The sequence below is a fragment of the Sander vitreus genome, chromosome 13, assembly GCF_031162955.1.
Source record: "Sander vitreus isolate 19-12246 chromosome 13, sanVit1, whole genome shotgun sequence".
NCBI lineage: Eukaryota > Metazoa > Chordata > Actinopteri > Perciformes > Percidae > Sander > Sander vitreus.
Genome location: NC_135867.1, coordinates 23,850,642 through 23,864,964, shown reverse-complemented (window position 1 = coordinate 23,864,964; position 14,323 = coordinate 23,850,642). Strand labels below are relative to the sequence as shown.

The 14,323-nt window shown below is 40.4% G+C and overlaps 1 protein-coding gene across 3 annotated transcripts in view; it reads right to left on the bottom strand.

Moving 5' to 3' along the window:
• The window catches only part of LOC144528298 (vacuole membrane protein 1-like), a 65,400-nt gene that overhangs the window by 4,083 nt on the left and 46,994 nt on the right, over positions 1-14,323 (bottom strand). For all 3 annotated transcript variants that reach the window (XM_078266827.1, XM_078266826.1, XM_078266828.1), the window contains one exon: positions 13,492-13,553. In XM_078266827.1, coding sequence (XP_078122953.1) covers positions 13,492-13,553 — 62 coding nt within the window. The remainder of the gene's footprint in view (positions 1-13,491; positions 13,554-14,323) is intronic.

The following is a 14,323-nucleotide window of genomic DNA, read 5'->3' as shown; positions in this document are numbered from 1 at the left end:
ACTAACAGAAAACTCCTCACTTGTATCTTTTTTCCAAGGTGAGGCTCTAAAACGCTATGGCCTCCAGAAACAGGGAAATAACTCAGTTTGAACAAAACTATTTACAGCACTTTTTAAAAAGGCAGAATGTTTGATCTTCACCCTCTACAAGCTCTGGCCAAATTTCTGTTTCAACTGTAAAAGCTCATTTATAACAAAAACTTATCATGTCTCAATTTATGGTGAGCATAATTTGGTAATAAATATGAAAGTAGTCCTGTAGAAGAGCATGCATGTAAGTTCTAATAATTTAGCTCTTACGTAAATTGATAAAATGCAGAACATGATGAAAACAAAGCTCATAGGCTTTAATTTTATTTAATCAGCTGAAACAGCTGTGACATAAATGTGCCTAAAATTAAGTTCAATTTATAGTTTTTTTTCTTCAAACTTTTCTTTCTCATGATTTAATAAAGGCAGTAAAGGACAGAAACCGACTATAGATTTTCACATTATTCAATGCTGTATATCAATTACTATAAGCAATTATTTATGTATTTTATATGATAATCCTCCTTTTTGTGGACCTGTAGCCAAAAATATAAATGGGCAAAACAGATTTATTGCAGTATATAAAACACTTTGCAGTTAATCTGAACAGATGTATAAAATATGACCCTTCTCACTCTCACTCTTCTTCTAAAGGGAAAAAATTTGGGATAGTTAAAAAGAATAATAATAACAACAATGAAACGTCTTAAAATGTAGGTGGTTTTACAACAATAAAAGCCTGCATGTGTGGAACCTATCAAACTTTATAACAGCTGCTCTCCAATTAATTGAATTACTTCCAGAAGTTGTGCAAAAAGCATAAGCTTCACTTGCCTGGGTTTCAAAAAAATATTCCCAGTAAATATGTGTGGCTTATTATCAACACTATAGCTGTATATTACATACCTGCACATATTCTGAAACATAAGAAGTGTGTGTGATTAGTCCTTTTTTAATCAACATCAAATAAGTAACATGCAGGCTTCTAGATATAAAGAGCAAATGATTGTAGCTCCATCAACTGATTCCCATGTAGTCACTAAATGAATCAATGAATGAAGTTATCTTTCATGCATTTAAAAATGTATGAAATATAGCAATCCAAAGTAAATCTCTGAAAGACTTGCAACAAGGACACTTGTATTCATGAATTTTTCAGATGTAATATAATATACAGAACCTAATTGTAACAAAGAAGCTCAGCAGCTCAAACAGCGTTTAGACAACAGAGTTTAGTTTTATGTTGATGCGGGTATAAAACTGGATCCCTTTGGATATATGAGTTCAAATGATACAGAAAATTGACATTTCCCATCCATACACACTTTCTGTTACACACTTTGTTTTGTTCAAGCCTGTTACAGCATGCCAAATGACAAGAATAAATTCAAAGTGACCCAACACAGTTTGATCAATATCTTTGAACATGAACAGCTCTCACTCAGAGATCCAGGGGAAACCACACAACCACTACCATCCTACAAATGCCATCAGACCTATCACTTTTTCCAAACCATTCTCAGTGCGGTCGCACAGCAGGCTTCATCTGTGCAACATAGAAATATGAACAAGACAAAAGTGTTGGACAATTTGCATCACTGTGTTTAGTGAAATCCAACAATGGCATCTGTTAGTGGACTTTACTAGGGACCTTACTGGGTTTGTAAGGAGAACGGGCACACACACACACACACACACACACACACACACACACACACACACACACACACACACACACACACAAATACATAAATATATGAAGTATGAAGTATACATATTTAATTTACTCATACAAAAACAAAATCAGATAAAATAATAAAGACAAAGCAATTCTTAAAATGAAAAGGCAGGGGTTATTGAAGATTTGTGAGATATGCGACCTCTCTAGCTTCCATTCCTCATCAACACAACAGGGGTCATCACATCTGTCTGCTAAAGAATTCAGAATATAATATAAAATAAAATATTTCCTGTGAACTACACAAAGGAGTTCTACCCACTTACATTGATATTTCTGAAGCACAGTCACCTACCATTGCCTAATCTTTTTAACAAAGAAAAAGTAGCACATGGTATTTGTATCTTTTAGTGTTAGTGTTGCTGGGCTGCCCGTGCAAAATTGCATCCTCTTCTCCAAATTTGTAACTTAAAAAATTACAATTAGGTACCAAAAGCTGCACATCTGGTCTTGTTTGTACAGAAGCTATTCCAGCCTTGAGTACCAAAACGTACTCCTATTGTCATATATACCCTTCACCTGCAATAAAACACTACACTTCAGAAACCAGGCCCTGTTAACCAAGCAAAGACGCTTACTTGATTGATAACCAGAAATGAAACGGGGGGGAGAGATATGCTTTCACAAAACAAGTTGATATGGAGGGGAAAACCCCACTTCTCTCAACTTCCTGCAGTCTGATTATTGCCGTGATGGGTTAATTTGTGAGTGCAATGTCAGCCTCTCATTTTTTAATGAACTATCATTTCCTGCTGCTGTTCACAGAGTATTGAGTGGGTTTGGGCGTCCTGTGTTCATTTTGTGAAAACTAAATTCCACAGGCCATGAGTCAGAGGAGACCTTTGACCTGTCTGCCCCTTCTGAAGGCTGCCACCTCCAACGACACACAAACAAACACACACACACACACACACACACACACACACACACACACACACACACACACACACACACACACACACACACACACACACACACACACACACACACACACACACACACACACACACACACACACACGGGACGATAGATAACAAGGGTTCACATGACAGCCAAACCCTGGCCAGGTCCAACTGGTTACAACATCATCACAACTGGCGTAGACAATCACTAGTGTTACCCAATGCTCCACAGGGCCACAGTTCACACCTAACATAACATCACAGACGCCGCAAGACGCGGCAGACACACACACGTACACACACTGTTTAGGCAGCGCTCTGACCTGAGGTACTGAAACTCCGACCTCTACACTATCTCTGTGCAAAACACAGATGCTCCGACTCATTTCTTTTTATCAGCTCATGGCTTGATAAATTACTACTGCTCCAATATGATTTGATTAAGTGTAAAAATGGAATTATGGGATGAGGAGTGTGTTTTACTTTGTGAGGAAAATTGTGATTCATGTGCAAGTGTTGTAAGGTAATATCTGTGTGTGTGTGTGTGTGTGTGTGTGTGTGTGTGTGTGTGTGTGTGTGTGTATCTGTTCCTCCTCCAGTTCAACTGGGCTTTTTCCCAATGACTTCACCACTAAAGCATGGAGCCCACTCCTGGACGGAGATCCCCCTGCCCAGTGTGTTTATCACATCCCTGCTCCACAGCCATCTGTTTCAGCCAGCAAACACACACATGCACAAACACACACACACACACACACACACACACACACACACACACACACACACACACACACACACACACACACACACACACACACACACATACACACACACACACACACACACACACACACACACACACACACACACACACACACACAAGCTTGGACACATGCTATCCTCTTGGGTGCCCGCAGTGCTGCCAGGAAATCAGGGGGCACCAATTATAGCAGTCCATTATTCCTCTCACTTCCCAGACAGCCACATAAAACAGCCCTCAAACCCCTACGACCCCCCAGGTTCAGGTCGGCATGCCCACACAGACCCTGGGTGTGGAGGTGTGTGGAGTTGCTGGGTCACTGTGTTACCAGGCCTGGACCCTTCCAATGGTAAGAAAGGGTTGTCTAATGAGTCAGATGTGGCTGGAGACACATCCAGACAAGTCATACTTTGCAGGAGAGTGGCAGCGACAAGCAGGCTGGAAATAGAGGAGGAGATGGAAGAACAGAAGAAGAGGTAAAGGGCATTACACCAGTGTCTCCATTCTTCCTGTGATGTCATGCTTGGAGGAATGGGATCTATGGTGACATTGTTTTTCTATGGGACAATGTCTAGCCCTCTTTTCAAATGAACACCTAATGACCCGGTGCTAACCCCACCTACTGTATTTCTTTATAAATTTACACTTTATTAGTCCCAAATGGGAAACGTTGCAGCAAGTCAGAAAACTGAAACACACAAGAGGGGTTAAATGAACACATTACAACATGTTAAATAAATGTAAAGGGTAGAAACACACCAAAGAAACAAGGTCACGGGGTGGAGAATTAATGGCATTTGGAATAAATGAGAACCTGAAACTGTTCGAAGCTTGCCTCTCCTGTAAACGTAATGTAATGTAATGTAAGCACAGAAGTGTATGAGAGATCTTTTTCAGTATACAGTACACTGTGGGATTGTATGCAGTCTGTGTGGTTCATATACACTGTGACGTGCTGCTCAGACAAACACATAGGTTACTACCTACCTGTCAAAAGCCACAACATGCTGTATGTCTTCCGCTATATGTTCTACTCTGGCTGCACTATAAGTGACTGCTTTACAAAACAACAAGGAGGAATTCAGCAAAAAGACATCCAGCAAGGTCAATACAATCTGTTATAAACATAATAGTCAAATTGCCAAATGTGATTATATTTATCTGATTAACTTTCTGTTCAGTTGTGCATAAAGTATAGCCTTGCATTCAAGTTTACATGCTGCAGAGAGTGAAAGTTCCCGATGTCTATGCGACAGTATGCAACAGTATTAGTCTTAATGTGCTGCAACAACACTGAAGAAATGTAGAACATCTAGAAAAAAAGCAAAATACTACATTATTTCTCAATAAAACTGTTATATTGTGAATGTGATTTAAGATCCCATAGCGGTCTAGTCCTAACTAAGATTTAGTAAAAGTAGTACATTGTGTTCACAGTGGTGAATCTTTGAGGTTTGACAAAATAAAATAATAAGAAAATGATTTATGTGTCTGCGATAAAACAAATAAAACACAACCTCCTCATAATTAAGATTTATGGTTGCTCTGGGTTTTTTTTTTTTAGGCTGAGGCCTAACACGGATGATCCACAACTGGACAATGGCAAGGATATTTACGGGAAGAAGTATCACAAACAACCCTCCTTACTTTCTCGCCTCGCTCTAAAATACTTGTCACTGTTGTGAATGGGGCTGATGGGGGAAAACATGTCTGTTTTGCCAGAGGTGTGATGGAGGCAGGGCGGGGAGGGAGAGGGGTCCAGGCGGCTGCCCTCTGAGTCAGGTCCTGTCTGGGATGACTCCTCTCATACAACACAGACGGACACAAACGTACTACAGACAACCGGTGAAATGACAGCACACATTACGATGTTCATGGGATTCACAAAACAATACACTTCAGTGCATGATAACAGCTAGAGGTCAGGTTGTGTTCCCCTGATAAATGAGCTGCTCTAAAAATGAATCAATGGCGTACTGTTTCCTGAAACAACATGCAAGCCAGTTCCCATCCTGATGAATAAATACATCAGTAATTTCATGTGTAGGAATGATTTGATGAGCGAGTGGCATGTGTAGTGTGGCGCAGACTGTGAGACTTTGAACAAAACAAATGAATCAGGGATGAATAAAGCAGGAAGTCCTGGGACACACAATGTGCCCATGAGGCACATAATATGACACCAGACCTCAGACCTAGAACACACATCTGACCTCTCCCTGTCTTTGTATCTTTCTCTCTCTCGCACAAACACCCACACACATACACACTTACTCGTCAAAGCTACAATTACATGCCGATCTTTGTGTACCCCTTCTAAATCCCTCATTGTGCTATTAACTGACGAAATAGGCCTACAGTACACGATCTGAACAATAAGTCTAAGTGAGCGATTGAATATTATTCTAAAGACCTTTTGGCTCAGAGTAAAACCTGTCTCTGACGCTTACTGCCTCTGTATTTCTGTCAGAGCTTGTGGGCCAAGGTAATCAGAATGGAAGTGGAGGAGATGAGAAAATGGACGCCCCGCCGGGTCTCGCATTAAACTTAACGACGCTGTATAAAAAGAGAGTCAGCCGCGACCTGCCGCTCCATCCCTCACTCTCACTGTCTTGCCCTGTTTGCCTCTGATCCTGTCATCCCAAGGGAGGCGTCTGACTGTGTTTGAGGAGAGAAGGGCAGGCCGTGGAAGGACTGATCAATGCCATCTTTGTCAGGGTGCTTCTCAGGTGACCAGAGCACCCGGTGACTAATAGGATCGAAAATACTCCCTTCTGGCAGATTGGGTTAACGGGAAGACTTTGCTCATATGGCTCAAAGAGGGCTATTATAGGATCAGTGATGTGACAGAGCTGTGAATGGTTAAAGAAATACATTGACATTTTGGATTTTTTTATCACTACCATTCTTATACAAAAACATAGGCAACAGCTTCAGGCTGCAAAGATGCAATACGTCCCCACATGTAAGATAATTTAAGCTAATACGCTTTAGCAAAGACTGCAGCTCACTTTAGCTTCGTCCTCTATATTTATTGCACAAAAAAATAGATTGATCCAGGAAATTCTTTGCCTCAAATTGGTGCATTTTGCTTTACATAAACTTATGTGGTGACATAAAAATCCCTCACTGCTAGGTGACTTTCAACTCTTACAAGACAATGATACAGTTACCTTCAACCCAGATAACCCCACATTCAGTATGAAACAACACAAACCTAGTTTCTATATGAGCTGGGGGGGGGGTGGGGTTAAGATGGGTGAAATTCAGTGGAAACAAGCAGTAACAGACGTTTCTCCCCTAACTCCAGTACTTTTACATGCACGCAAATAACTGAACTACTGTGAAAACCCAAAATAGTTTGCATGGTTCTCAGCAATTTCACTTCTCCAGTGACCTGACTTTACTTGAGTTGTTTGATAGTTAACATTCAGAAGAAATTGTGGTGACCTCTAGGCTATAGTACAAAACAGGAACATAACAAGAAAATGGATTACGTTAAAGGATTTCACAATTCACAAAGAAGGTTCACAATTGTTCAAGCCTGTCTGAAAACAACACTCGGGTGCCCATGAACATTGAAACAGGTGTTGCTTGCTGTAATCATACCTCCTTTTCCTACTGTTTGAAGCTAGTATGAGGCTTCAACAGTCTGAGTTACACAAATCAAGTGGGTATCTTCTAAAGTTAGTCCTTTTAGTACAAAATTCCCACATACACAGAATCAAAACACAGAAAGAAACCAGGTGGAACAGCGTAAATGCAGAGAGCAATTTAAAAGTCTGAAAAGTAATCCAACTCTTTTAATTGATTTATACTTACTCCAATAACAACCTTAGAGTACCTAGGTAAGGTATAACATGACAGTTACAACAACAGTCACAAGAACTGAAGTCTATCTTATAATATAATAAAAATGTGATTGCAGTTACAGTTTGACCCGGTGATACAACCCTGGCTGCCCTGCCATGACCTGTGACTTTGCCCTAGCATCCCTCTGAGCAGGGCTGCCTGCTGTGATCCTCTAATACGGACAGACTTCTGTGGCAGGGACAGCCATCTGCAGGCCCATTGTGCTGGTAATGGACCCCCGCCTTTAGAGATGGACTCACATGGAAATGGGTGCATTCTCATGGAGACGTGCACCTGTTTCTACTGGATAACCTTTTCAGGTCTCAACTCTTACTCTGTGCATCTCAATGGCTTTCTCCCCGAGAGCCCGACAGTGATAGGCCTCCCCTGATACATGACTCTGAAGGATTTGCCAAACTGAATACAAGACACAGAGAGTGGCTGACTCAATCAAGATGATGGATTATTGAGAACAGTCATTTTAAATACAAAGCCAGAAGATCCTTTAAGGTGACAGATAATTGTAATGGTGTCTGTCTTGTGTAATATTTGTTCCTCTCTTCTTCATTTCTCTCTTTTCCACATTCTCACAAACATAACCAGCACCATAACCTACCTCACACTTTTTCATCTGCCAGACCTCTGCACAAACTAAACCCAGTGCCACCACAGTCACCACTGACAAGCTGTGAACACACTGGACTCCTGCAGACGGTGAATCACCAGCAGCAAGGGTCTCATCACTACAGCTGTTCCCTTAATTAGGGAAGACTTCTATTTTTTCCCCGTTCACATATCATCACATATGGCTGGTGAAAAAGTGGCATGAATCAGAGTTAGAAATTCAGCCTAAACAAGGCGACTGACAACAGATCAAACGAGGAAACTGTAGGCCCAGACAGCATGTCAAAGACAGGAAAGCTCCCTGTTTCATTACTGCATGCAATGGGTGATTTTGATCTTTTCCTGTTGTATATCACCACCTCACTGGCTGACGAAGCCACAGCTGAGATAAGCGAAAGGAGGACTGGGAGGACTGGGCACAGAAAAAGATGAATCTGTTTCCCTGAAGTTATATGGAGCACAGCAGCAGGGGCTTTTTCATTCTCTGAAGTCCCTCTAGGCTTATTGACCTCATGTGCACATTGTATAAAATGAGCCTGTTGTGGGATAAGACAGGACAGTAGTCATATTGTTTCTCAGGGTGCAAAATGTTTAACGACTTTGTTTTATGTATGATTTGTGCACAAAATGTTAAGGTTTATGCCCTTATTCTGAAAAACAACAATATTCCTACTAAGCTGTTTAAATGGCTAATGAAAATAAATAGTCCACGAATGTTCCTGTTTACATGGAGCTATCAAAAAAAAAGTTTTTCACTAGTGGCAAACACACACTCCCTCTTTTATTCCTTTAACCACCCTCTTGAAAAGTCCGGCATCTAACAACATGTTGATATCCATGTCTTTCATAATGTTTAAATGTAGGCGTGTTTCTCTTCCCGACCAGAAATGTGGGCTTCTCTTTTGGACAATCTTCTCTACCCCTCTACCTCATATTCTGAATGCGCTGTATGCATGTCCAAAGAATGCTCCTGAAACCTGAATAATATCAGCATATCCCACATGTCTTTATCGGAAAATGCTAGTGCTCAGTGAGAGTTCCATAGAGTTAGGGTATAATGACAAATTTGGGTGATATCATGTAATTTTAAAGTTGGAAGCACATTCATATTAAAAAATGTATGAGGTCTATTTTTTTTCATCAAATCTAAAAACTCTCCGGACTTGTTAAAAAAGATGGGAAGCCTGTGCAAGGTTTTATGACTAGTGGCAAAAAAAATTTGCTAAATGGACACTTTTAAGGAATAACTGCATGAAAGCTCTTGATGTACAACTGCTTCAGATCTTGATGAAAGCCTAAAGTAATGTGAGTTTGCAGAATTTTCTCCTGCCTTAAACAATGACTGTACATGCACCGCCGGCCTTGAAGAGGAGACATCTGTACGTTAGTCACAGGACATAAGAAACCTGACAAGTCTGATCAGACACACAGCTCCATCCAACCGGTTATCAGTTATTGTTATCAGCCCAAAAGGCATCCGAGGAGGGTTTTATTGTGACTTTGTGGCAGTTCAAAGCAAAATTATCTTTATTATTATCCTACTACTGCTGACAGAAGGTTATAGATTTAACCTTAAATGCTTTGCACAGCAGGAAAACAAGAGTGAAACCCAATCTGCCAGAGATAGAAGAATCTGTTTCCACAATACTCACGAAGAAGTCATTTATCAAGTTTGAAATGTCTAACACGCAATTTTTTTGTCCCAAACAGACAGTAATTAGAAAAACAGTTGAAAAAGGAAGACCACGTTACTTGATTGAACAACTGTCAAAGGACAAAACTTATTTTTCCACAAAAACCTTTTTTTTTTGGTTTCGCTCTCAAAGGGAACATCAGACAGTCATAAATGTATAATGGAAATTTTAAGTCACTTATGTTCAACTTGTTCTAGTCCTTTGCATAATCTCTACATTTTATTTCCAGCCAGTAAAAAAACTCTGGAGTTGGTCATTTTGTTAACAGAGGTGATGAAAATGGCTGTTGACAGTTTTAGAGCCTCATGACGTTTAAGCCTCAGATCCAAAGCTCTTTTGTGAGACTGAATTTCAGTAACACACTTTCCATTTGTCATTCATAGAAAAACCACTTTCCTGATTTAAACTGCTGATGAATGAGTAAAAATCTTTAAAAATATCTCTAAAAAAGCCCACATTTCTAAATTGAGTAATACATTCGATGACTTTATCATGATACACGACTCTTATTGCCACATAACCATTTCTTAAGTGACTGTTACAATACACAATATTTTCTTAATGACACTTTAAAAGAATTTGTGGACACTCCCTATTGAGTGAATAAGTAAATCTACCTTGTCATGATTACAGGAATATTTACCAAATAAAACATTAACCTATAATGTTTTACTGTACTGCAGATTTTAGTCTCAATCACACTACAGCATCTAGCCAGTAGCCAGTGTTAAAGTGTTTTTCATAATCAGCTTTGCATCATTACATCCAAGTTAGGAAATACATATACAAATATGCAATGCTTAGATAAAGCACCACCATACACACACAAACACACTTTTTTTGTTCTTATCACCAAAACTATCTGAACTACTGAAACTCAAAAAGTGAAAAGACACCCTAAAACACGTAATTCAGGGGATTCACCGTAAAAAAGGACTTTTAGTCAGTTTTTAGACAAGTTTGAAACAAACAGCAAGTTCTGATGCACTCAAAGTGAAAGGTGCTATTGTGTGTTTTGTTAGGGAGCTGATAAATCATTTCAATGAAATAATTACTAACTAAATGATGGAAAATAACATTCAAAAAAAGAAAACATGTTCTAGATAACAGTTCAGTGTTTTTGTGTAATTTTTCAGTGTAATCATTTTCTATTTCAAATATCTTCAGTACAAATCATGTTCTGTAAGGCATTACACTGTTAAACTGACTGCTGTGTCTTCTATGCTGGTGTGTGTGTGTGTGTGTGTGTGTGTGTGTGTGTGTGTGTGTGTGTGTCAACTAGCTTGCCTGACATGCAAAGATCAGAAAATAAATTGTGTTGTATTGTAATACAACACAGTTATCATGAAATCACCCCGGTCAAAGTCCAAAGTCACCCACAAATACTATTCCCTCATTTTACAGACACTGAATCCAGAGCTAAGCAGACAAAAACAAAGCCACAATAAATAAAATAAAATAAAGACACAATTTGTGTCTTTAATTAATCATCAAGCATAAACAGCTTGAAAAAGATAGCAAATGCTCCACAAGCTTATAACATTTCACATGGGATAAGCAAAAATACCTCAAATGTTATAAAGCTATCAGACCCCACAGTAAATTAGTCATCGGTGTAATCATTTTCAAAAAACAATCATCAAACACTCTGTCATGGCATGAAATCATTATGTTAGGAATCTGTTTATGCAAAACCAAGAAATAAGAGAGTAGTTTCCAAATACTCAATGAAAAAAAAAAAGTAAATCAGTTTTTTAAAAATTTAAAATGAAAAGTGCTTCAGTAAATATTTTAGAAAAAGTCCTGTGGCTGTGGTGATAAAGAAACAAGATGTAGAGATTTAGTATAACTGACTTTTGAGAATGAGGGGATCCAGAGGACAAATGTTTGTGTGTTCGCATGCAACTGTGCACAGTGGGTGGGGGCAACTGCAAGTGCCTACATTTAAGCAGGTGTAAAGGTGTACATTTATTTTAAAGCAACTGCAGAGTTAACACTGACACTGTGGTCTTCCTGTGCCTAAGGGCTTACAATAGAAAGTCTGTCACCCATTCATAAGGTAATGTGTGATTGAGAATGAGAGTAAGCGACAGAGAGAATCAGAGGTGGTAGAATGTGGAAAGGCCTCAGCGAGGAAGGAAGCTGACGGTTGACAAGTTGTAATGAGGGAAACTTTCTTTAGAAAAGAAGCGGGCAGCGAGTCAGACTGAAACTTGTCAATAACCAATGATCTGACGCTTTGAGTCTGCAGCTCAATGAACAGTGACTGCCAGAGCCGACAGGTCTTTCACAACCTAACACATGCATGCGTATGCACACACACACACACACACACACACACACACACACACACACACACACACACACACACACACACACACACACACACACACACACACTTCATACAGAGTTATAAAAACCTTTCTTATAAAGCTTGTATTATCTTAGCTTCATTGATTAGACTTCAATCTGACCATATTTTAAGTTGTGGCATTAAAAAAGTACTGCCTATAAAAATACACACGTGTAAAGAAAGAGAGCAACAACAGCTTCTTAAGTAGCCTTCTCTGACCAAAGTCAGCAAATGTGCAAAAAGACAACATGGCAAGGAAGAGAGCTGATGCAATCTCATCGCCTGATTTCATTCTTTGTGTGTGTGTGTGTGTGTGTGTGTGTGTGTGTGTGTGTGTGTGTGTGTGTGTGTGTGTGTGTGTGTGTGTGTGTGTGCGCGTGTGATAAACGGCACTCCCACCAGCAGGTGTGTCGAGGGCAGTTTCCAGCTGCAACCCCTGGCATCTCTACAAGGACACAAGGACATCATGGCACCCATCAGCACCCACACCCATAACAACTTATATCCAGCCCTTATTTTCAAGTGGGGCCAGAGACTGTACGTGTGTGTTTGTGTAGGTGTGATTTTTACATTTGGTTTTACATTTTTTTGTAAAAATGTTTGACTGGTTTTATACCTTCAAAACCAGCCTGCGTCTGATGGCTTCATGATAAAACCGCTCTCTTAAATCTTACAAAGTAACCTAATGCCATTGGTATATTCAACACTACACTGATGCAGTTTCCAGCTTGGCATACATAAATACCGGCACAAATAAGTTCCCTTTGTGAAATCTCTCTCACCGGTAACTCAAACTATTTTTTTATTTCTTTCCTCCCACAAAGTTCAAGGCTAATACACATTAGCACATCCTGCCTGAGAGGCCTGACACATGTCTGACACATGAAGGACCCTATTTTAATCGAAAAAATTAAAGGTCGGATCACGGTGATCCATCTTTGGATACTTAGAAGAGGCCCTCTCTTTTGGCTTGTGCTCCCTATGAGATCAGGTAGGTAATAGCCGATTGGTTACAACAGTGCAGAGTGATAAAGCAGAGAGGAGGTTTCTATGATAGACAAGGGTTCATCCCGTCCTGTGAAGCAACTGGAACATGTTCATGCCCATAGTCATCCAGTGGAAAAATCCAAGCCATTAATCACCATGTAGACTATTACAGCAGAGTAAGGAGCCAAAAGGGGAACAAAATGTGACAAAACCTCTGTTTCAAGGCCTGCACAAAGTATTTCAAGCAGGATAAAGTAACCAGACATCTTCTAAAATCACCATGTTTAATACAAAACCACCTCTGACTCTGCCTGACCTTCATCAGACTCACAAAGTGGAGGAGGCAAATTTCACCACATAAAAGGTCCCTCAACCGTCAAGTTCTGCATTAACACTTTCATGTTTGATAGCTACACACCTCACAAGGTACTTTTGCTGGGCAAACGCACACAAGAACACACAAGTGCACACGAGAACACACACACACACACACACACACACACACACACACACACACACACACAAACACACAACCGTTGAGGCTTACTCACCCGATGAGGGAGACCATCTGCTCCACTATGTGCCTGCTGAAGGTGACGATCACAAACAGTTTCTGTATGACAAAGAAACACACAGAGAAAGAGCGAGTCAGTTACTGAACTATGAGGTCACTGCTGGGGTGCAGAACAAGGCAGTATGTGCATCATAGTTTGATCAGTAATTCCTTAACTCCCCCTTACACACACACACACACACACACACACACACACACACACACACACACACACACACACACACACACACACACACAACCCATTATGCCCGAGCCCATGCCTTGCACCACCAAGGCGGTTTGGTCTAAAAGTAGCCATGAAGACGCCCTTTTATCATGGAGGGCAAGAAATAAAAGGCCTAGGCTCTATGACACATGACCACCACAGTACACTAGGTCATCATATCACACTGACTGAGTGTGTTAGTGTGTGTGTGTGTGTGTGTGTGTGTCTGTGTGTGTGTGTAAAGGATGGATGGATAGAGGAGTAGAGGAATCAAAAGAGACGTGTCATTGCATCAGCTTCAAAGGGGGTCTGGAGGCCGGCTCCTGTCCGGTCTGATTCCTGCTTAGTCATCAGGCCAGAAGGGACAGACAGGCGACTGGCAGCCATTCTGCCTCATATTAGCTCTGTGTTCTCCTGCAGGGGGGCATGGACATGCACCCAATATTTGACCTGATTTTTTTTTCTTGCCCTCTGAGTTGTTGTGGGTTACTTTACTCTTATAAACAAACATGTGCTTTGACCACTAAAAATGTGGTTTGATCCAGTAACATCTAGGCTGCCTTCAACATGGCATTAGAGAGGCTTAACCCAACAGAGCTTTTGG